Raw genomic sequence first — 21,695 nt, 5'->3', positions numbered from 1 at the left:
TTCACGTGCAAATATCGGACAATCAATGCACTCGATCTTTTAATCACGATGAGTACAAGAATTTCATAAACTCTATCGCTTCCATGAATATTGGTATTTTAAAACAATCTTTCCTTTACAATTTATAACCCTACAGATCTGAATGTCGCGTTAACGAAATGGGTTTATTTCTCCTGTGAAACACGTTGTTAATTGTTCGTTTTACATCTCATTCTCGTTGAAAGATTGTGAATGGGGGGAGGTATAATTGTGTAAAACTCGACTCAACAATGTTACGTTTAGCAACGTTGTATTTATGAATATGAAATCGTTTATATTTTTTTCTGTACCTTTAAGACATAAATATGTAACGAAAACATAATACTAAAGTCACTTTTAGGGGACCGCAAGTGCCTACATGAATATTTGTAGAAGTTAATTATCCAACTTCCGGTGCAATAACAGCTCCCACCATTATATGTCGGCTGCATGAATATCTTGCCGCAGTGAAGCCGACGCACTCGGTCGTATTGGCACAACCCAACACCTTCAGGTATGGTATAGCTTTCTAAACTCTACGTTATGTAATTATAATGAATTTTGAATAATTAATCAGAACAACCATTCGTACAGCACCTCCATAATTCCGCGGGTACAGCCGATGTGACTGGAACGAAAAACCATATTATGGTCTCTGCTGGAACCCATTCGAGCATGGGAACTGTCACATTACATTTTCAGTCTACACTTGTTGGAAAGTATTGCTTTTTCATATCACTAATTCTCCTTTCGCTTTCATACACAATAAACACTATGGTTGGAAAGTATGAATTTGTTCCCGAATTCCAAAGTTCGAACAATTTAGGACCTTCATCGTACGCAAGACTAAATTTAGGTCTTGGTTCTTCCTGTTCAGTGACAGGGTACTGTGAAATAGGATACTTTCCATCCAAATTTCCCTGTTCCTGTTTTACACTGACACATTCCCCATTGTTACATTGTACACATACAGTGTTTGTTGTTCAACACGGCACTCAGACATCATGAGCATCGATCCACACAATTGGGATACGATGACGTGCATGAAACAATTCAGCAAGCCTGACCACCCGATCCCATAAGTCACCTCTTAGACAGACATGGAGGTTGCTGAAGACCTATTCAAACCTGGATCTTCCCTTAGTCAAACATTGGTCTATCCATTCGGAGTTGATTCCACACGTGAACGTGAGGTTAGAAATCAGTATGTACAGAACTAAATTGTGAAATCAGTAACTTACCAGACAAGATCAATGAATAATCAATAAGTTATATTGAAACACATAGGATTAGGTTTACCATAATAAAAGGCAATACAGTGTGTTAAATATGTGGCATCAAAAATAAATAACAGACCCTATTATATACAATGATAAAAGTCTGTGCACTTATGAATGTTCTGAATTTGTCACAGTTAAATGTCTTGAATGAGGCACATGCTCTGTTCTTGAATCTAGGTAACAGATTTGGAAGCAGGCATAAAAGTCAGTGTTTTCAGATAGCTATCCAGTCCACACTGGGCAGGTCAATATGTTGCAAGTCAAATCATAGAAGGCCTCAAATTGCCCTCATCTTGCTCTTGTAAAGAAACTGTTACCTCGCAGAGTGTGTTAAATGAGGTAGTGAATCGATAACTGTAAACAAACTACTCAAAGTGGAGGTCTCTATACCAGAAGGGTAACGAAGGGCTGAAGAACACCATGTGAGGTCACTCTACCTTATGTGCTTACTAACAGCTAACAACATACTACGAGTGTTAGTTTTGCTGCCACTAACAATCATAATGTGTGTGAGCTAGTTGGGTTTAACACTGCTTTGAACAGTATTCTAGTTACTTCACAGCCTGTCAGCTTAATGTGGATGGTAAGTCGAAGTGATGCAGGTCGCAGATGTTAACTACTGGTGAAACCCATGAGTACGGGTATGGTGCTAATAAACCTAGAAACATATTAGGTCGAACCGGGAATAGAGCCCACAATCATAAGTTGCTAGCGTGACCAAGGGACACAGTGCCTTAGACGCAGAAACAGAAATATACGTACAATATACTCAGCCACATAACACCATTATGCACATTTTATTTTGGGGGGCTTGTTAATAAATGTCATGTTTCTCAATACCTGCTTGTCCCCCAATTTGACCCTCACCCTGATTCTTCTTATGAAAATGCAACTTTGGTTGTATGTTCTATAATATTTTGAGTGTACTTGTTAAGGATTTCTTCAGTAGTTCAAATGAGACGATTGGGGATGAGTAGGTTACAGTGGTCTAGCAGGTAAGGGGCGGTCGGGTAGCCTAGTGGTTAAAGCGTTCGCTTGTCACGCTGAAGATCCAGGTTCGATTCCTGATATGGGTACATTGTGTAAAGCCCATTTCTGATGTCCCCAGTCGTGATATTGCTGGAATATTGCTAAAAGACGTGTAAAACCTTACTCACTCACTCACTCCTTCACTCTAGCAAGTAAAGCTATTTTGACATATGGTTTGAAATTGGATTGTTTGATACTATGCATGTCCTCATTTCCCACAGGTTTGGTGACACTGTCTTTCAACATCGTGTCTCGTTGTGATATGGCGGAGTATGGATGGGGGCTACCAGAAGAGCTGATCCGAAAAGCCCGCCATGAGCTCCGTGAAGTCCCTGAACAACGGCAAGAGAGTGTGTCGGCAGTGCAAGAACAGATCATAACCAGGCCTGATATCAGTAGGTGTTGTTGCCAGGAAGTCAAAAGTTGTGGCAGTCTGTGCCCAAAACGCTTGAATCTTATTGGCTTATACAGTCGTGCCCCGCTTATACGGACTTCAGATATCCGGAAACCTCGGTTCCCGGACGATTTTCATTCAAAACGAAATAATTACTATATAAATTTACCCGTATATCCGGAAATTCAGTTTCATACACAAAACACTGAAATGCACTCAAAATTGTCTCACTTATCCGGACAGTACACTTCGGCTGGTGGTAATATCTTTGATTCGTGAGAAGTCAATTAACCAAGTGACACCGAGTTACGTTTGAGACAAGCTTGTTTATTGTACATGTAATCCCCTTCGATAAATATGGCGTCTGTGGAGGTCAGAGGTCAAAATTGAACTTCATTACGTATTACGAGAACATTACGAGGGACTGTTTTATGTATAAGGAATTTTGTCATGAGTTGCATAATTGAAGGGAAGTAACTCTTCCAGTAAGAAGCTGGTTTCAGTTATACGGAAATTCGTTTATACGGACGAATTGTGAAATGACGCAAGTGTCCGTATAAACGAGGCACGACTGTAGTCGAAACGTGGGCTAATCATGCTTGGCTTCAAATGTTTTTTTGGCTTTGGCCTTGTGGCTGAAGTAACAAACTGGTGGGGTAGTGGTCAATCAGCCTTAGACAGTGTAAGAGGGATGGAGTATTTTATCTAGGGATCCCTAAACATACAAAATTTGTGTTTTCACCTTGAGTTAAAGAGAGTCATGGACCCCTAGACTTTTAATCTTAATTTCAAACTGTGACAGCCCTGCTGATAATTCTACATTATGTATGTGTTGATGAGGAGATAAGTCTTTAATTCTAATCTATTACAAAATTAAATGTGACCTCTTTGATGTTGGCGAACAGAAATAAGTAAACTGTGTTGTCACAGTTAGATATAGAGAAGTACCAAATTTCAAGCTCTGCGGTTTTCCTAAGATTTTTAATGGACCTTTTTATCGATGTGTTTCATATTTTCTGCCCAAAGTGCATTGACACATACACTACTCAAAAGAAGTTAAAAAACACCCAATTCTTTCATATTACTATAGTTAATCTCTCATGCAACACTGCATTTTGTAGCCTTTAATTGTATGTATATAACTATTTCAAAATGTCTACCGGTAATAATTGTGAAAGATGTAACTTACTCATCTTCCCGAGAAAAGAGCGTCCACTAACCTATTTATCAAAACTAGAAGATGTAACCTACTATGGATATCAACCTCTGTGGTGATGTGGCAGTCAGATCAGGTGATTCAATCAGAGGTGGTTGTTGTGATTTAAAACCTCAGATTGACCAGACTATGGTTTGATTAGAATTACCTGGAGAAAGAAGTATAAACATTTATTGACAGTACATACCGTTGATTACCTTGTCTTGTTTCTTCTTTTCAGAATTTTTGAGAGAAGATGAGGGGTTTATCATCAGGTTTCTCAGAGCCAGAAAATTCAACACACTTGAAACCTTCAAACTATATGCCCGATATTTTGAGTATCGGCAAAACAACCCCAACCTGTTCAAGAGATTCCAGGCCTCGGAACCTGGCGTCAAAGAAGCCTTGTACGATGGCTTGCCAGGAGTCTTGCCTGAACCGGATGTATTCGGAAGAAGAATATTGGTGCTTTACTCTGCAAACTGGGACAATTCCCGTTACGGGCTTGCTGCAATATATCGAGCTATTCTCTTGACATTAGAGAAGTTGGTAGACAGAGATGAAGTGCAGATTAATGGTTTTGTTGTGGTTGTGGACTGGAGTCAGTTTACATTCAAACAGTCAACTTGGTTAAATCCTAAAATTTTGAAGTTGATGATAGAGGGTTTACAAGTAAGTATTTATTAAAATTAACACAACTATGGTCAGAGGGAAGGGCATGAAAAGATGACAGTTCTATTTATTTCAAATAAAAGAGTTATAAATTTTTGGTGATTAGTCATTTTTTTATGGGTATGTGTGTCATGGGAATTTGTTACCGGTATGGAGGGGAGGGGAGTGTGGGGGAGGGGCATGGGCATGAGTCAGGGGTAAGCAAAATATGATACAGTCCTAAGACTAATCTCAACCCTGCCATAATGACCAGTCCCTGATAGGCAGCACTTGCTCCCTGCTTTAAGAAGTCAACTATTTTCCAGTTTTACAAGTGTCTCTGATTATCACAGTTATGTGTAAAACTTAAAGTAACTCATCTCTACTCATATCAGCTCCAAAATGACATTTGATTCTCAACGACTGTGATACTATTATCAACACAAGTTATGGACATGATAGGTATATTTTTCATCATACCATGCGTTCTGTTCACTGTTGTTTTTCTTAGATATACCATACAGTGGAGGGATTTATGATACTCTGCATCACTCTACTATTGGGGGATCATGGTGATAGTTGTCTTGTCTGCATACAATGTAACATGTTTAATGAACATATTGTTATCCATTGTCTGTGTTTCAGGATTGTTTCCCGGCCAGATTTGCTGCTATACATTTTGTAAATCAGCCATGGTACATCGAAGCAATTTTCAAAATGTTACGTCCGTTTCTTAAGGAGAAAAATAGAAACAAGGTAATCATAAGTTCATTCAAAGAATCGGGGCGGTTGGGTAGCCTAGTAGTTAAAGCGTTCGCTCGTCACGCCAAAGACCCGGGTTCGATTCCCGACATGGGTACAATGTGTGAAGTTTGTAGCAGGAATGCCAAATAAGGCACATTCTGGTGAACGGATGAAGATGTAAAGTTTCCATGGCTTCCATTGTCATGGTCTTTTGAATGTAAGGAAGCTATTATGTATTACTTCAGCATTGCTATGTCAGCTGTCACTGTACTGCACATTTACATGTTGTGGATGAGCAGTGTTTTGTCTCAAAGTATTAATTATCTGACAAAGTTATTTGAACAAAAAGATGTTGTTATGCACATTTGATAACAGTTCCTGCTTGATCCATTTGTAAAGAAGGGGACCAGACTTGAAGCTGTACTAGCACTGAAATACAGAGTATATTGGGAACTATGTTCTGTGATAGATCTCACTGATTATTGGAGGTTTTATGTGATATATCTCACTGATTATTGGGAACTATGTTATGTGATAGATCTCACTGATTATTGGGAGCTATGTTATGTGATAGATCTCACTGATTATTGGAGGTGTTAAGTGATATATATCTCACTGATTATTGGGAAATATGTTATGTGATAGATCTCAGTGAGTATTGGGAGCTATGTTATGTGATAGATCTCACTGATTATTGGAGGTGTTAAGTGATATATATCTCACTGACATATATCTCACTGATTATTGGGAAATATGTTATGTGATAGATCTCACTGATTATTGGAGGTTTTATGTGATATATCTCACTGATTATTGGGAACTATGTTATGTGATAGATCTCACTGATTATTGGGAGCTATGTTATGTGATAGATCTCACTGATTATTGGAGGTGTTAAGTGATATATATCTCACTGATTATTGGGAAATATGTTATGTGATAGATCTCAGTGAGTATTGGGAGCTATGTTATGTGATAGATCTCACTGATTATTGGAGGTGTTAAGTGATATATATCTCACTGATATATATCTCACTGATTATTGGGAACTATGTTATGTGATAGATCTCACTGATTATTGGAGGTTTTATGTGATATATCTCACTGATTATTGGGAACTATGTTATGTGATAGATCTCACTGATTATTGGGAGCTATGTTATGTGATAGATAACTGATTATTGGAGGTGTTAAGTGATATATATCTCACTGATTATTGGGAAATATGTTATGTGATAGATCTCAGTGAGTATTGGGAGCTATGTTATGTGATAGATCTCACTGATTATTGGAGGTGTTAAGTGATATATATCTCACTGATTATTGGGAAATATGTTATGTGATAGATCTCACTGATTATTGGAGGTTTTATGTGATATATCTCACTGATTATTGGGAACTATGTTATGTGATAGATCTCACTGATTATTGGGAGCTATGTTATGTGATAGATCTCACTGATTATTGGAGGTGTTAAGTGATATATATCTCACTGATTATTGGGAAATATGTTATGTGATAGATCTCAGTGAGTATTGGGAGCTATGTTATGTGATAGATCTCACTGATTATTGGAGGTGTTTAGTGATATATCTCACTGATTATTGGGAACTATGTTTTGTGATAGATCTCACTGAGTATTGGGAGCTATGATATGTGATAGATCTCACTGATTATTGGAGCTGTTATGTGATATGTCTCACTGATTTTTCGGAACTATGTTTTGATACATATCTCACTTATATTGAGGCTATGTTCATGATGTTATGTGACATAACTCATTGGTTCCATCATATGCAGTATTTATTCAAGCGCACAAGGGGCACTTACAGTTTTCACATAGATTCCTGCTGTGATTAATTTCATGATTTACAGTATCTGGAAGAACATAGAATGTAATATACGATACTTTGACTTGTTTGTAGATCCAGATGCATGGTATTAACTTGACAACCCTCCACCAGCACATCAACAAAGACATCTTACCTGCGGAGTTAGGAGGGACGCAGCCCCCCTACAACAACCAGTCCTGGGCCAAGGAGCTCATAGGCGACGAGAACTTCAGCTTTGGAGACCAGCATATATACTGGCCAAACAGCTCACAGCTCAAGTATGTTACCTTGAAGGCTTACATTTATACTACTCAAGACAAGTTGAAGAACACCCACAATTGCTGTATTCTTAGCTCTCCTGATGACAATGGGAATCATACACATTTACAATTTGATCCAAGTATGTTTTAGTCTGAAGTTATGTTTTGGAATTATTTTCAGTATTGTTGAGTCATAGTATATGGCCCAGCTAATCTTTCTAGACAGGAGCACTTTCCATGCAAATCTCCATTCCTGGTATTGCCAATTCATATTAATTTTGGTTCATGAAAATTAATATTGTAAATCTTCACTGAAATAAAACATGTTACTTTGATTCATGGCTAGATAACAAACATTTAGCTAATGTGTGGATCACATTTTTGTCTTATAGGAACTGCTGCAATATAATATAAATTTTTAATTTTATCCCACTCACACTATGCATTTCTTCCTTCTTTTGCATCCTTATATGGTAACGTGCTTAGAACAAAGTTTCCAATTTCTAAAAATATTTTGCCTGAACACATCTCAAACAAATGGGTCAACTGTAATCCTGTGCATTGCGACTTTCACGACATGATCACCTGACTACCCCCGCTTCATCATTTCGTCTGTCTTAGAACTGACAGGCTACAATTTCTTAAACTTGTGATTAGAGTTCCATTTTGTAGACAGGATGATGGCAGTGTCTGATAATTGCTATTGTATGTTTCAGAAATAGGTCCGAGACATTTCCCCTAGATCATTTCTCCAGCAAAGGCCAGTGTCTGCAGGAAAAGAGACAGGGAACATACTTGGACGAAGAGTTCTTCCTCATAGACTGAAGCTATACGACCATTGTAGACCTGTCGCCATGTTTCGAGTCCTTAGTTTCAATTGTTGGTTGGTATTGTTTTGTTTGTCAAACGATTGACATTAAAACCTTTTGTTTATTTTCTGAATTGTGCTGATGGTGAATATATTACTAGAGCTGAGTACTCTTTTCTTGTCACAGGAACCCATTAATTGTTTCAGATGTACGCATTTGTTTAGAGACTCGGTTAGCAGGTTTGTTAGTTAATTGATGACTGATTGAAATTGTCCATGAAGTCTGCTTGCCCAAATATGTGATAACAGTTTTGTTTTGTTAAGATTATCACCAACCCTGCACCCATGGTGATTCTGATCATATTGATAGCCAACACTGACACAGAATCTTTAATACAAGCTCATGCTGTTATGAAATCTGCTCCAATGTTTCTTGATTTTGAAACGAAAACCTGCTGAGATGCATTTGTGTGTGTGTTTTTTTTTAAAGAAAATGTCTTAATCCCATGGACATGCAACGCACTGTACAAACAACATTGTAAAATCAACAATCCCTACAATTTCTCAGCAAAACGTTTGTCACTGATGTATTTCTACATAATGTTTGTTTCTGTCTTGATATCTATGAATTGATGGAAATGTTTGCAGGAAGTTTTTGGACACAAGACCAAAATTGGTTTTCTCCTGGAGCTGCATGACGTGTAGGACATGGTTTTAAATCTTACTTTCTGTTGGTCACAGTAATGACGTTAAATAATACTCAGTAGTTTTCTAGTCAACATATGGGGCCAGTGAGATGCGAGTGTGAATGTTGCTACCTATAAGGTTATGCATTTGTTGATGGTGACAACCTTTGAGTGACCACTTTATCTTGATTTAGCAGTCAAATGGGCCCAAGATGAAGTGAGGTGTGTACGTGCTCGTGCCCACTGATATACTATGTCACAGTTTATCATGACCAGCCCACTCAGACACATTATACTGACTCTCATATGACCACTCCTTGTGTAATTCCCTTAATGCCAGGCTGGGTAACAAGATGGGTAACAAGTATCATTTTTTATTGTCTTTTGGTCTGACGTGGCCGGGGATTGAACCACTAACCTTCCACCATCTAGGCAGATGCTCTATCCACTAGACCACAGAGGCAGCGCTATAGGGTACACTATAGGATACACTGTTGAACTTCTTTATGAAGCCTTGATTTGTCCAGTTGATGCTACACCATTCATTATGCACCAAGTTTGGCCTGAACAGAATTGGTTTTCAATAATAATAACTTTATTATTTTATAACACTATACCGTATTCGACATAATTAGCGCCCAGGGCGCTCTCAAAGTTAGAAATATGGAGCTCTTATTAGAATATTATTTTGGTGAAAAACTACAGAGTTAAAAGATCGTAAATTTTGTGGTTTATGCTAACAGCCTGAAATGTTAATATACGACAGATATATTTTTTCCAGAATTTAATTTCCCATAATTATGAATGCATATAACATTCGTATTATACACGAATAAATAAGTCCTGTGTACATTGATCAATCGGAAGGGGTGCTATTTGGGATTGTATGCTAGCCGATATATTAGAAAATATCGCAGTGGGCGCTTATTAGAGTGGGGCGCTTATTACGTCAAATAGGGTATTCCGTTTTTACGCCAGCCACTGGAGTTTGATTCTCAGCTCCCTGAGGGAGTATACAACCTAATCTGCCTCACAATTCACTAGAAGGTTAACAGTCACATTACCATCTCATCCTACTGGGTAGCCATTCACTGCTAGGTGGACAGAAGCATATTTTGGACAAAGTTACATGCTTAGGGAGACTCCACATGTGTTACATGTGCTTCAGTGTAGAGCAGGACCGAAGTTCTAGAAACTCTCAGGAGTCAAGCTGCAGAACACAGTCCACCAACTCTCCATGACAAACGTTCCTTAGCTTAACTTAACCCTGATTTTGTACCTGTACTATGTATGGTTGACCCATGACATGAATAAGTAATGGGTCAGGTAGCAGAACAAGGCCGGTGGACCATGTTGAAATTAAATAAAGGTTGTATTTGATCATGGAATGTGATCTGGGCCCCTCCTATTCTGATGCACTGTGGTGTGTCATTTAGGTCCAACAGGGAAGTGTATGCTACTACTATTCGACCGACCTTAAGCAGTATAGCATATCTGTTATGACAAACAGGGAATTGTGTTTTAGCACAGTGTTGCAAGTCTGTTATGATTACTGTGAGATGACCAACTTTACTCAACCAGAGGTGGTGGGTTAGTGCTCCAAGATGGACCTGTGACACGGCAGTATCATCAGGCTTTATGAAGAGGTTCAACAGAATGTGTGAAGTTTAGCATAACCTTGATCCTCATGAACCAGATTCCAATTGATCTAGACCCTGACTGAGACCCTGACTGAGACCCTGACTGAGACCCTGCCTGTCTGAATGAGTTGTGAGTTGGTGTTGCTGATGTCTGCATGCCCCGTGTAAGCTATGTATTTGTCCATGTAGCCATGTAATCATGTGTCATTGTTTAGACTCAACTTCTCATTCTCGCTATAACAAACAAATTACATGACAGGGTTGTGAGTTTGGGACATTATAATGTTGTGTAAAAATTGAGAGTTTATTTTGTTTGTTACATTTGAATTTGTTCTTATGATAGAGATTTGCTTCATTGATATAAAAACAGTATTAGAACTTTGTGATTTGCACAGGATTGCCAGATTGTGTGCATGACAACACACAACAGCTGGCATTTTCTCTGTTTACCGTATCTTTGTTTAGCAGGATTATCATTTTGTCTTTTCGTATCAAAGTAACTTGTATGCTTTAAAGGTCATGAATTCTTTTTCAGTATTAATTAACATGGTGTTTTTATTTATTCAACATTTCATATTTTTTCAAAAGATATTGATAGTACGTGTGGAATTTGCCTTGGTTATTTTACCATTACATCTATGAAACTATTCCCCATTTGCCTTCGTAGCTGCAATAGAGCAGCAGTCAACATAAAAAGTGAAAATTATTATTTTTATTTTTTAGTGGTTTTTGCCATATTGCTAGAACATTGCTGAGGTTGGCCTTAAACAAAAATACATATTCGAAAAAGAGCTACAAGATGATTTGCCTATGACTATTTGCACTTGTCCTGATAAATATCTAAGCTTTAATTTGATATTGTTTCCTTGTAGCATAGACTTGTGACAACCCTGGAGAAGGCAGTATGTTATGATATTTATGTTGACAAGCATGGGTGTTGTCCTTGTCATCTTTTGTTTGTGGAGTAAAAGGTTGTAAATAACTTTTGGTTTCCAAAACTATATAGGTTGTCAGCCTGCTCTTTTTATATAATTAATGAGTAAATATCCCTTCATAATTGGGAATCCACTTGCCATTGTACAATTGTTTCAATACATAGATGTTGCCATACCACATGCAGTGTTAATGCTGTTCACAGGTGAAAATATTCTGGTACATTTGTAGGAAATAGTTACACATTTACAAGCAGCTATATTATGAATATTTCCTCAAAAGCATATATATGCATGTACTTGTATTTGCACCAAGCATTTTGTAAATGTAATAGATGACCTGTTTTCCTTGGGCTATTTTTGATCTCTTAATTGATCAAACATACAACTGAACTTGACAGTGAATACCTTACAGAAATGGTAATGGTTCCTTATTCCCTTGTAACATGGATAGGGATATAATTTATACACAGCCACTTAGCAGCACAACAAGTTGCATAGGAGCTACTCAAGAAAATGAGATGTTTATACTAGCTACGTTTAATTATCCTGAGAAAATATTTAACCCTAAGACAAAGTGGTACCTTCTCCCCACCTGGGTAAATCTTTGACTTTGGAGATAGAAAAACACTTGATGGTTGATAACAATTCATAACGCTTGATTTCTGAAAAACTAACTACTTTTCATCTTGATGTCCTTTTATCCGATACCGTCAGCTGTACATCCCAGATTACAAGAAAAAATGATTATTTCTGTTGACTAGTACCCTGGACAAACCATAGATTTGTGTTTCATCTGATTAGAATCACACAAACGTATAATAGCTGTCCAATCATTTTACATTGATATACAAAACAAATACCTCGAAAGTTGGGGGTGGTAGGGTAGCTTAATGGTTAAGGCGTTCACTCATCACATTGAAGACCCGAGTTTGAATCCCCAAATTGGTAAAATATGTGAAGCATTTCTGGTGTCCCCGCTGTCATATTGCAGAAATATTGCAAAAAGAAATCAGCGTAACAGCTAACTCATTCTCTCACGTTGGAAAGTTGCTGATAGAGATGGTGACATCACTTGCCCGTCATGATGGAAAGGAGGTACAATACACAGTTAATGATGTAAAGGTTAAAAGTGTGCTTCCTCCAATTCCAATTGGATTCAATAGAATTGAATAAGTACCTTCTTGACTGCAGGAACCAGCATCACCTTGCAAGTCCAGGATGTCTAGTTTTGGTCATTTATTGACCTGCTTGTATGTTGTTTACATTAGTTATTATGTATTTGTTGTTTATATACATAAAGTCCCACCATTTGTATATACAGGATCAAAGTCACAAGCAGAGCTGTAGGCCATGTATATAGCCTACTGTCATCATGTTCGTTGTTGTATATCACAATGCTCTTGTAGTTACTGCCGTTTTGCCTTGTTTGTGGGTTATCATGTTAGTGCTTTTTGCTAGCATGAACATTATTTGTAAATGTTTTATTTGTTTTGAATCTCTTTGCTTTTGGGGTAATATATGTCTCTCTTATACCAAGTCTCATTTACAACATGAAGTATTGTTACTGCTTAATTCTCATATCTTTATACACGGCTACAGGTTTTAGTAGCACAGGAATTGAAAACACTGGTAGAGAATGCTCCGTGCATGTGTACTGGTCCACAGTGTTTGTCAAGTCTTGGTTGCAAAATTAGGCCTTGTATGTTTATTGGTTGGTTTACAACTATTTTGGCCTAAAATTCAGTATACATCGTCAAAAGAAAATGAGTAATAATTTCAAGTTCCAGGTTAGCACTGCTAATAATGAATGAAAACAAACTTGTAGGTCACACCATTATGGGGGTGTGAAACAATAACAAAATTTAATTGATTGGATTGTGTTTTTGTTGGAATAGAGATTTTTGTCCATCTTATTCACCATTTCTTAGGAACAGCGGTGATACAATCTTGTGTTTTTTTAATTTCACTTAATTTTAAAAGAGAGTTTGCTGAATGAAAAGGTCAGAGGTCATTTAATATTTTCCAAATTTCAGTCTTTCGAATTTGTTAGTCTTGTAAACTAACTAAAAAAAATATGAGGACCGAACCTTTTGTTTATCAGGTCAGACTCAACCTTAGTATGATTGGTAAGATGATGTCTGTAATTCTGCTTTGTATGTATTTGGAGTCATCTTAGAGGTAATTGCTTGCAATATGTTTCTTACAGTCATGAGTTGAAGAGAGATACAAGGGTGTTATGAACGACATGCTTTTCAGAAATTAAGATGTTTTACCTCATTGACAAGTTAGTTGCAGTTGGAAAGGGTTACATCAATGCAAATATTTTCTTGGGACAGAGAGACCTAGTTATTTGAAGTCCTGTGGACCATCAGAAATATAGTTAGTAAGAGATAAGAGGAGTGCCAAAGAGACTACAGCGTTGAAAAGGGTTCTGCCAGAACTGATATTAGACGATAGCGTTGATAAGGGTTCTACCAGATCCGATATTAGACCATAGTGTTAAGGCTTCTGGCAGAACCGGTATTAGACCATAGCGTTGATAAGGGTTCTACCAGATCCGATATTAGACCATAGTGTTAAGGCCTCTGGCAGAACCGATATTAGACCATAGCGTTGATAAGGGTTCTACCAGATCCGATATTAGACCATAGTGTTAAGGCTTCTGGCAGAACCGATATTAGACCATAGCGTTGATAAGGGTTCTACCAGACCCGATATTAGACCATAGTGTTAAGGCTTCTGGCAGAACCAATATTAGACCATAGCATTGATAAGGGTTCTACCAGATCCGATATTAGACCATAGTGTTAGGACTTCTGGCAGAACCAATATTTTGAGCATAACGTTATTTTAAAGGGCATTAATATTTGCAGTAGCCCAAGGTCTGCCATTAACTGCCAGACAAAGGAGATATCAGAGCATAGCATTGAGGATTCTGCTAGAACCGCTATTGGACCATAGTATTAAGGGTTCTGCCAGAACCAATGTAAGACTATAGAATTGAGGGTTCAGCCAGGACCGATATTAGACCATAGCATTGAGGGTTCTGCCAGGACCAATATCAGACAATAGTTTCAACTTGCATGATTACAAAACTTGAAAATCACAACTATTCTTCTATCAAGTTTGAGCTTTCACTGTATTTGCTGTTTTTTGTAGTTCAGTTTCCAGTATATCTTTTCTGTAAAATAGTGGCTCCATTCATTATACCAAACCTTGTGCTAGTCCAGTTATGGCAAAGACTTCTCAAGATATTGTCATTACAGATGTTGTCAGCCTCTACGGAGGATAGATCTCATTTATTGTACAATTACCGAGTTGGCCCTAGTCAATAATGACCAGCAATCACCCATCTACAGGTGTTTATTTCACTGCATGACATGTCCATTTCACAAAACTAGTGCCACTATATATGATTGTTCCATCAAATTCTTTACAGTATTTTTTTTCAATAGTATGTCCTAACCAGCCGTCAGTGGTGAGTTTGTGACGCCATCTTGCAACTCGTTTACTCCTCTGTAACCATGGTAACTGTTGTGGGCAGTTCCGTTCTGAGGCTCAATGCGTGAAATGCATAATAAGTACACTACCATCCTCTTTCAACAGGGGTAGACTCCATGAGGAGAATACCTTAACAAGGTGAAGGTATCTCCTGGTATATCCAAGTTGGATATTGTAACGTATTTGCTGTAATAAAACATGCTTTTGTCCTCAATGGTGATAACATTATGATCATAGCAAACGATGAGGGTGGTAAGGATCTCTTTAGGCCCACTAGAACTAAACTCTAGAACAATGGGGGGAAATTGACATGAAAGTTACTAGTTATAAAACAGAAATGGCATGCGTCTTTTCAATATTTGCAGTTGTACTTTCAACCCCAGTTCAAAGTAAGGGCTAAAAGGTGTCGATTTTATCAAGTAGTATTTTTTTTAATTTCTACAAGAGCAAGTGTAGGGGCCGGGAATTGATTTGTCAAATAAATGTATGTAGGTGAAGACTTGCACTTAGTTTGTTTTTGACATAATATGGAACAACTGGACTGTTTATTACGTAATATGGAACAACTAACCTGTTTATAAAGTAATATGGAACGACTAGCCTGTTTATTACGTACTATGGAACTAACCTGCTTATTACGTTAAATGGAACAACTGGACTGTTTATTACATAATATAGAACAACTAGCCTGTTTGTAACGTTATATGGAACAACTAGTCTGTTTATTATGTAATATGGAACAACTAGCCTGTTTATTATGTAATATGGAACAACTAGCCTGTTAATTATGTAATATGGAACAACTAGCCTGTTTATTACATGATATGGACCAACTAGCCCTTTTCTGTTACTTGATCTTCTTATGCTAAAGTAACTAAAGCAAAGGCTAGTTGACAGTGATATGAAAGACATAAAACATTCATATACATACCTAAAACTTACACAGAAATTTGCAATTTCTAGTGGGCCAAATAATAACTATTTCTTAAGAATCTTATTGACAGAACGTGTAACAAAGAAAGATGGAATACCTCTATTTTTTTTTGTCACTGAAAGTTTATTTATGTAGCATTAGGATCGGACTGATGTAAGAAATGTAGGTTTGTCTGTCATGGACTTGAAGCATGTCTGTACAGTAGCCTGTAGGATCCAACTTCATGGAGTCTCCCCCTGGTGTGGTGGTCTCACCGAGTGCTCTAATCTTTGTATATGGTGTTTAATGCCATAACAGTGTTACAGTTTACTGTAGGCTTTACATAAGCTTTCAAATAAAATCTCAGTGAATATTGCTTCAGCTTGTACTTTGAACTTGTTGGATGTTTGTGAAAGTTAGATTGAAATGGTTCTGGTTGAGTGAGTGAGTCAGGTTTTACCCCAGTTGGGAAATCAAACCTATGGACGACCACTGTATCCACAACACCACCCTTGCTATTCAAATGTGTAGCTTGAAGGAAAACTAGCGAGAGGAGTTCCACGATAGATACAGATTCAACTTCCTTGTTCATGCTCAAATCCAACACACCAGGATATGACTGAAATATTGTCACAAGCAAAAACAAGAAAATCACATGTAATTAAGACTTTATTTACATTGTGTCTAGCTTTCACATTTAAATAACAATTGACAAAAATAAAATAACACATATTACAGTGAAATAGGCAATATACACTTTGTACAATTTGCTTAAATCTGGCTAGATGATTCTTGTGATTCTAATATCACAGTAACAAAAACTTGGATTAACATAGAAACAATATGGCCGACGTCAGTGCACAACACATTAGAAAAAATGATGAAAAGAAAAGAGAAGCTCCCTTGACGGCACAAAAAGAAAACATGCTCTCCATTGCCCACCGTCTTTTATTATATTGCCTGAGTAGGAGTTAACACAATATACTACTAAAATAAAAGTCTACATATCACTTAATATTACTACAGGTAATCTGTCATTTCTTAACTACAGTAATATGAAAGAATGGAGTATTATATATTAAGTCAAACTATCCCACAGCACATTTCTCCCAAGTGATGGATTCTCACTATTCTTGGATGTTACTACCGGTATGTCTAACCCTGTTGACAAAGAGGCTTAAACATTTCGTCCTCATCTTCAGATTTTTGCATTAAAAAATATTTAAAGCATAAATAACCAAGATACCATTAATATGATAGAAGAGAATAATTTTTCAGGGCTCCCTCCTTATGAACAAGAATCTTGGATTCTGAATGACCACGCTTGCCTGAAACAAATCTAGGTTTGTGCCCTTCTCAAGGGTGATACAGACTAGTCCATATCACCCACGGGGCGGCTCTAACCAAATTAAACCAAGTGGGCCACAAACGTAACAAGCTTTATGAGAAAATGAATTGAATTGTCCACCCTTGGCACATTTCATGTGCAGGGTCATTATGAAGAATAATGCAACTTACACTTACGGCAAAACACAAAGACAATGTCATGTTTGTTTGTTGTTTAACGCTGCACTCAGCAATATTCCAGCTATATGATGGTGGCCTGTAAATAATTGAGACAATCTAGTGATTGACATCATGAGCATCAATCCACACAATAGAGATACATGCATCAACCAAGTTAGCAAGCCTGACCACCCGATTCCGTAAGTCGCCTCTTACGTGGTAACCCACACATGTGATAGGCTAAAGAGAAGGTCTTCTGGTACTCATTTCCAGCAGCTCATGTTAGTGCCCAGTCTGATACATCATGTGGACGCCGCACTCTGCAATACTCCAGCTATATGAAGGCGGTCAAGTCTGGACCAGGCAATCCAGCAATTGACATCATGAGCATCAATCCACGCAATTGATACATGTATCAACCAAGTCAGCGAGCCTGACCACCCGATCCCGTTAGTCGCCTCTTACGACAAGCATAGTCGCCTTTGTGAGTGAGTGTGGTTTGACGCCGCTTTTAGCAATATTCCAGCAATATCACGGCGGAGTACACCAGAAATGGCCCTCACACATTGTACCCATGTCGGGAATCGAACCCGCGTGTTTGGCGTGACGAGCGAACGCTTTAACCACAAGGCTACCCGACTGCCCCTAGGCCGGTCATGAAAATTGGGGCAACATTCTTCCATCATATCTTCATTCTCTAGATTTTCAGGTTCAGCTCGTGACCTTACCTGACAGTTTCACATTACAAAATATTACTAAAACTCAAATATCACACAAATTGTGTTGTGAGGCTCTGACACCCACAAAAACTGCCACTCACAAAGCAGAGCATAGTTTTCACATTCAAACAGGCAAACCACACAATAGCATAGGTAGTAGCAGTTCAAAACAAACTGAATTGACACCTCAACAATTACAATTACATGTTACAAATGTTGATGACAACAGTAGCATAGTCACTTGACGACGAGCATGGCAACAAAGACTGCCAACAAATGTGTTCCTCACATAGCAAATGGTCAGCAGAAAACATAGACAGGCCTTGCTGGAGATTCGGATATTTGTAGTCATTTTACATTAGTTGGTTTACAACACCAACCTGGCCTAAAACTGAATGTGGGTGGTTGAACAAATATACTTCAAAAACAATAAGCACCTTCCAGGGCCCCGTTCCTCAAAGCGATCTTAGCGCTAAGGTGATCGCAAGTCCCATATTTTAACATAGGCTTACGATCATCGTAGAGCTAAGATCGCTTTAAGGAACGGGGCCCAGGCTAGTATTGCTACTAAAGAATAACAACCATAAAACATGGCAGGATATTGAAAGATAATTGTGTTTTGGTCAGAAAAAGATTATTTTTATATGTATTGTTCTCCATTTCTTATGAACAGAGGTGAACATGTGATTTTGTTTCCTTTTCACCTAATTATAAAACAGAACTGGACAAAATCTCAAAAATAAAGCGTCATTTATATTTTGTTTCTAATTTCAGTTGGTTTAATGTCGGTCGGTCTTATAAACCAGTGAAATAAACATAAGCCCTTCACCTTGGTTTCCTGCCTCTTCAGCATGAGCACAGAGCCAAGCCAAAGACTGGGGTTCAGTGCCATTAAACATTATAGCTAAAATGGATAGAATTGTCATTAAACCGCCTGCATGTTATCAGAAATGAGCGGGCCACTGTAACTTGATAATGCCCTCACATTGCTCGACGACCGGCCATTATCACGGCCGTTGTTAGGTGACGTCATAGGATAGGATCGGGACGTCACGTTCAATAGTGACGTCATCTGGTTTGTTCTTTGACGTTTCCATATTTGTAAAAGTGGGTCAGTGACATTCGTGTTGATTGCGGTAAATGTTTCAAACCCGATATTGTTGTTTCTTTTTATTTGATAAAAAAAATTTCATCAATTTTAGCTATAATAACGGTAACGCTATTTTTCAGGGCATTATCATTTGCAGAAGCCCTCAATCTTTTCAACTGCCCTCCTTTGTCGCGCAGTTAATGGAAGACCTCGGGCTTCTGTAAATGATAATGCCCTGAAAAATAGCATTACCCTTATAGTAAAGTCAGTTCCATCACGATGTGTCAGCTTAATGTAGGAGGCGGTCCGAAGTGATGCAGGTCTTACATTGGTACCACTTTGGTGAAACCAAGGAGCATGAGTATGGTGCTGACAAACCTAAAACAGGGTTGCACTCAAACCTCATGAACCAAGACTACTAGACCTATACCCTAGTCTGTGGAACCAGCTCAGGTTTACCTGCCCTGAGTTACATGGAACTTTCAGACTTGTCAGACTGTGTCAGGTTAATTTGGAGAGAAATCCCAAGTGACAGTTATCAGGGTGGATCCGGGATCAATCCTACAACCACAGGGTCTTGAGTGAGTGAGTGGGTATGTTTTTATGCCGCTTTTAGCAATATTCCAGCAATATCACGGCGGGGGACACCAGAAATGGGCTTCACACATTGTACCCATGTCGGGAATCGAAACCGGGTCTCCAGCGTGACGAGTGAACGCTTTAACCACTTGGCTACCCGACCGACTACACAGGGTCTTGACCTGACTAGGGACCCAACATAGAAACAAGAGGCAATAATCATAATGGGTGAGGTATTTGATGACAAAATAACATCAGGATAAATATTATGACCTGGATTATTCACTGTGTGAATGTTGGTGATCCAGCATAGCACTCATCCACCGAATCAAGAGTCTTGCCCAACATCTCAATCCAAAGACATGACTCAACATCTAAACACTAGTCCAATGTGCTAATTCGATCTCCACCAGCTGTAGATAGAGATAACGGTCTGAATATAGATTTCTATATTATTGAAAATTGTACAACATACCATTATCGACTAGGGCTGGGACGAGTCCACATTTACTACCCGGGTACCCTCTGTTGGTGTCAAGAGATAGGTACAAAATTTTCAGTTTGAAATAGTTTGACAATAGCCTTGGCAAAATGTATTTAGAGACACGTATTCAACGATGTGGACATGCATACACTGAAGTTGACTGAAGTATTAGCTTTGTTCAAACATATAAGTCAGAAGGAACGTGTTTATTGTCATGAAGAAATGTGAACATTTTGTCATGAAACAATATTTCATGTGACTAACCACGGGTCCGTGTAGTCCTGGGGGTACCCGGGTCCTATTCAGTACCCACCGGAGTACCCGAGTTACCCGTCCCAGCCCTATTATCTACAGCCCTATTATCATAAATTTCTAAGGTATCAAACTTTCTTGTCCACAACGGAACACTCCTCTCTTGTATTTCGACCTGTTCCCACCTTCAGAGTGGGTGCATGTACTACTCTAAAGAAGCTAAAGAACACCCCATGTTTTTTCATAGTGAATCTCTCATGTCACCTTTCTTTTCTTTCTTCATAAACATAAATATGGGTTCGAATCCCGGTTCGCCCCGATTATGTTTCAAGGTTTGTCAGCACCGTACCATGCTTGTGGGTTTCACCGAGGTGGTAAACGTCTGAGTCCTGCATCACTTCGGGCTTTCCTCCCACATTAAGCTGACACGCCGCGATATAACTGGAATACTGTTAAAAGCGGCTTAAAACCCAACTCACTCACTCACACATAACATAAATCCTGTCTTGAATCTATGAAACTCTGTTAAGGTTTATAAATGATCTGTGTTAGGACAGTGATGTATATGAAGGTTGTCTTACCCTGTCTTCACTATGTTGGATAACCAGGGATTGTCAAGCCAAGCAATCAGCAAGGTACCTGTACCTCTTCTCAAAATAATATATGAATGTTTCAAGTTTTGGTCACATTTCTGTTAATTTGACATTTCAGGTTAATAAAAATGGTCTCTTGTCATACCTCTACTTTTCTTGCCAAAAATGTCAAAAGTGTAGTGCAGGAAACTGTCAGTTTGAGTGAAGCCTGAAGGTTATCAGTGAGTGGGTGAGTGGTTTAATGCTGTTTTGAACAGTGGTTAGTTTTATGGCTAAATGTGAAAAGAAGGCCCAACATGATCGGTGAAACTCTAATGGCGCTGACGGACCTTGGAATTGGGTGAATCTAGAATTGGACTTGGACCACAAACCCACCTCTGCCCCCTAACTGTCAACGGCAAAATGAGGTGCAATGTGGTTTCTCGTTGCATCCAAGGTTATTTCACCTACAACAAAAGAGTTATGACATACCTGCACGCTTGTGTGTGTGTCCGTTTGTACTAGTCTGGATTTATGCCACTGAGTTACAATACACTGACTCCGAGCTGACCGGTCCAAGTACTATCTCTTAACATTTTTTGCCATG

General features: G+C 38.4%; 1 protein-coding gene across 1 annotated transcript; it reads left to right on the top strand.

The window, feature by feature from the left end:
• Positions 1–452: 452 nt before the first annotated feature.
• Positions 453–15,745, top strand: LOC139475260 (clavesin-2-like). The gene is made up of 6 exons (XM_071258498.1): positions 453–532; positions 2,549–2,722; positions 4,158–4,588; positions 5,213–5,323; positions 7,237–7,421; positions 8,120–15,745. The coding sequence occupies exons 2-6, from the start codon at positions 2,590–2,592 to the stop codon at positions 8,226–8,228; spliced, it is 969 nt and encodes a 322-aa protein (XP_071114599.1). The 5' UTR covers positions 453–532; positions 2,549–2,589; the 3' UTR covers positions 8,229–15,745.
• The last annotated feature ends 5,950 nt before the right edge of the window (positions 15,746–21,695 follow it).

Source organism: Haliotis cracherodii, unplaced genomic scaffold (genome assembly GCF_022045235.1).
Source record: "Haliotis cracherodii isolate W230 unplaced genomic scaffold, xgHalCrac1.p SCAF_1, whole genome shotgun sequence".
Lineage (NCBI taxonomy): Eukaryota > Metazoa > Mollusca > Gastropoda > Lepetellida > Haliotidae > Haliotis > Haliotis cracherodii.
This window is presented reverse-complemented; position numbering and strand designations above follow the sequence as displayed.

Bases quoted from the DNA above. Each gene is read 5' to 3' on its own strand.
- LOC139475260 (XM_071258498.1), top strand. From the start codon at position 2,590: ATGGCGGAGTATGGATGGGGGCTACCAGAAGAGCTGATCCGAAAAGCC. The intron at 4,589-5,212 runs GTAAGTATTTAT...TCTGTGTTTCAG, and splicing joins TGATGATAGAGGGTTTACAA to GATTGTTTCCCGGCCAGATT. The intron at 5,324-7,236 runs GTAATCATAAGT...ACTTGTTTGTAG, and splicing joins AGGAGAAAAATAGAAACAAG to ATCCAGATGCATGGTATTAA.